Source organism: Gavialis gangeticus, unplaced genomic scaffold (assembly GCF_001723915.1).
Source record: "Gavialis gangeticus isolate Ggan-Ray unplaced genomic scaffold, GavGan_comp1, whole genome shotgun sequence".
Lineage (NCBI taxonomy): Eukaryota > Metazoa > Chordata > Crocodylia > Gavialidae > Gavialis > Gavialis gangeticus.
Window position 1 is genome coordinate 49,703,887 of NW_017729032.1, and position 2,977 is coordinate 49,706,863.

At 37.8% G+C, this 2,977-nt stretch overlaps 1 protein-coding gene across 1 annotated transcript in view; it reads left to right on the plus strand.

The window, feature by feature from the left end:
- Positions 1-2,977, plus strand: part of B3GLCT (beta 3-glucosyltransferase) — a 222,974-nt gene that overhangs the window by 153,656 nt on the left and 66,341 nt on the right. The window contains 1 exon segment of the mRNA XM_019524937.1: positions 544-655. Coding sequence (XP_019380482.1) covers positions 544-655 — 112 coding nt within the window.

Genomic DNA, 2,977 nt, shown 5'->3' on the forward strand with positions numbered 1-2,977 from the left:
AAGAAGTCTGTGAAGATGCAAATGAGTGGAAGTTTGGAAGATAAAGGGTAGAGATAGGAGGGGAGGGAAAAGTGTGAAGGAAAACAAGTGGTCAGCTAACAGGGAGGTTACTGGTCTGTTAGATGTCAGGCAGGTTATAGAGTCTCCCACTGCCTGAAGAAGGGTGTTTGTGCCTGAAAGCTTGCAAAGAACTTTTTTCTAACTATTCAGTTGGTCTAATAAAATATATCACATCTACCCAAAGAACCATGCCTTACCAACACTGAGATCTTTTAATTTACTTTCTTTGTGCATTCACATTCCTTCCTGGTTCTTGTTGAAACTGTGGATTCTAGGCAAATAATCAATAACTGAGGGCAGATTCTGTGAACATTTTTTTTTGTGTTGCTCTGTATATAAGTTACAGTATGTGATCCTGTGTTAGCATGAACTGATAGTGGCACCAACTTGCTGGGTTCTTGACTTCCAGTTAATAAGGTGTATAAGACTTGTATCCTTCTCATAAACCAATCTTGTAGTAAACCAAACTCTTTCTTTTGTTAGCTTCTCTGCTACCTATGGTAGAAACTCCTCATGGATTTTCTTCTGTGAAGAAGACACAAGAATACAAATTTTAAAGCTACTGGAAACACTTGGAAGATTTGACAAGTTGAAGGTGAAATACAGATTTGGATATTTAACTGTCTTTTGAGGGTGCTTGGAAGAGATTTTATATTGGATAAAAACCCTGAAAGACTAGTTCAAGTTAATTCATATAAAATACCAACTTAAGAATGTAGATTTATTTTGTTTTGCTTTTTTAGTTATGGGTCTGTTTCTGTTGTAAAAGATTCCTTTCTAGATGATTGCTTTTACGGCTCATAGCTTACAAAATGGTGTGTTGGGGGGAATCTGACCTTTTTACAAGGAACTATATCTGTAACATTCAAGTAGGGAAGGGTTTTAGAAGCTTGTATATAAAGGTGTAGGTCTTTCCTGCCTTGGAGAAAGTTATCTGGAAAGAAGTTTTCTCTAGCTGAATCTCAGTGACAAAGCAGCAGCCAACTTCAGGGTTTCTTGGTCTTTTTCTCAAGCATCTGGCATTGGCCACTGCCAAACAGAATTCTGGATGAGTTGGGCTTCAGTTTGCTTTGGTTGGTAGGAAATTTTTTGTGTAATGTTCTTAGGCTGGCTAGTCCTTAAGGGTGCCTATAGACGTGCTCCGATGCATTCTAATTAGAACGCTTCAGTAAGCCTCACTATTACATGTAGTAAGCATCTTGTGTTTCGTTGAATGAGCTTTAGTTAAAGCATCCTTGCAACCATTTTGAAATGTGGGACACTTAATACACATGATGGTGAGACATTTTAATCAGAGTGAGTCTCCAGGAACTGCTGTAATTAAAATGCCCCCACCCCAACGTACCCCTGAGCATGTCTATAGGCACTCTAGGAGAGGAACAAAATCTTTCTTACCCATGGAAGAAAAATGAGGATTAGGAGGTTTGTAGAACAAAGGAATACAACCAAGCCCATAAAGGAAAAACTGTTAATTTAATGGTGGTGTTGTGATTGATAGGAGTCGTGAGTTACTCTGTGTTTTTTTTTCTGGTATTTGGGGAATTTATTGAAGAAAACTCAACCTGATATCTTTACTTTGACTTGGCTAAAAAAAACTATGCTTTGTACTACTTGGGACTGTGGCAGAAATAAGTCTTGTCTATTTTCTGTTACTTTAAGCAATGACTGAAGGGAAGCCCTGCTACTGTTTTATTTATTTATTTTATGTATTTAGCATATTTACTCCTATTACACTCACATAACTTAGCAAGATTTTCACATTCATTTTTAAAATGAGAACTTTAATAATTCTAGGGATATTATTTGCTCTTTTTTTGGTTTTACTCTTATAGCTCCACAATATCTACACATCTTTCAGGTATTTTCAAAATGTGAATAGGTTGTTTCTGTTACAAAAGCACTCTGTGCACATTTAACAGTTTAAGAATTGATAAAGGTTTTTGTTTTGTATGCTTACTGATGGGATATATCTTTTTGGTATAATGTATTAAATTCCACTATCACAATAAGTTGAGTTTCAGCTGGTATTGAAAGGAAGATAAGATGTGTTTTTGCTTTTCTGTTGAATAGAAAAGCAAAATAATAGGTACCCTTGGTATGATGGCCTATACAGTAACTGATTCTTTGTACAGTGAGTCAATAATCCATGGACTACATAGTTTTGTGTGTTGGGTTAGAATAGAATTTTTCTCAGTGTAGTTTTATCATGTTGATAATATCCATTAAAAAAATCCTAAAAAATATGCGTGATCATGGCTCCAAAATCTCAGTCTTGATCACTCTCAGTCCTCTGGTGATTTCCCGCCCCCCACCTCTCCTTCCCCCAATTTGGTTGATATGGGGTGGAACACTTCATTTTAATGTTAATGTTTTATTAGCAAGAACAGATGCACTCACCAGTGTTACACACTGACTTCCTGTACAAGGTAAGCATTTTTTGTTCTAACCACTTCTCCACCAGTCTTCATCATGCACCAGCTTTCTTTCTATTCATTCTTCACCCTTTCCCTGTTTTGGTAATAATCATTATATAACTGCCTATAAACCATAGTATCTTGCACAAACTAACATCACTGCCATAAACAACTTAATCTTCCTCTTCTGGGTCACTTTTTTCAGATTTAACTTCCTGTGCCTACTTGCCCCTGGTCTCCGTGGCAGTTCTTTTCTGGCCTCAACTCCCATGTTCTCTCTACCAGGGTTTACTGGTTCCTGGCTTGAGAATCCAGTTAAAAACTGCAGTTGGAGACAGACTGTGACAGGCATGTAGATGGGAGAAGGAGGTAGTTTGACAGCAGGGAATCCTGTCTCCAAACTTTTAGAAGTGCTTCCTCATAATCCAGTCTGTGACTTCTAGCAGCCTTCCCTACTCTTCTCCTAAGCTCCACATCCTGCCCCCCCCCCCCCCCCAAAAAAA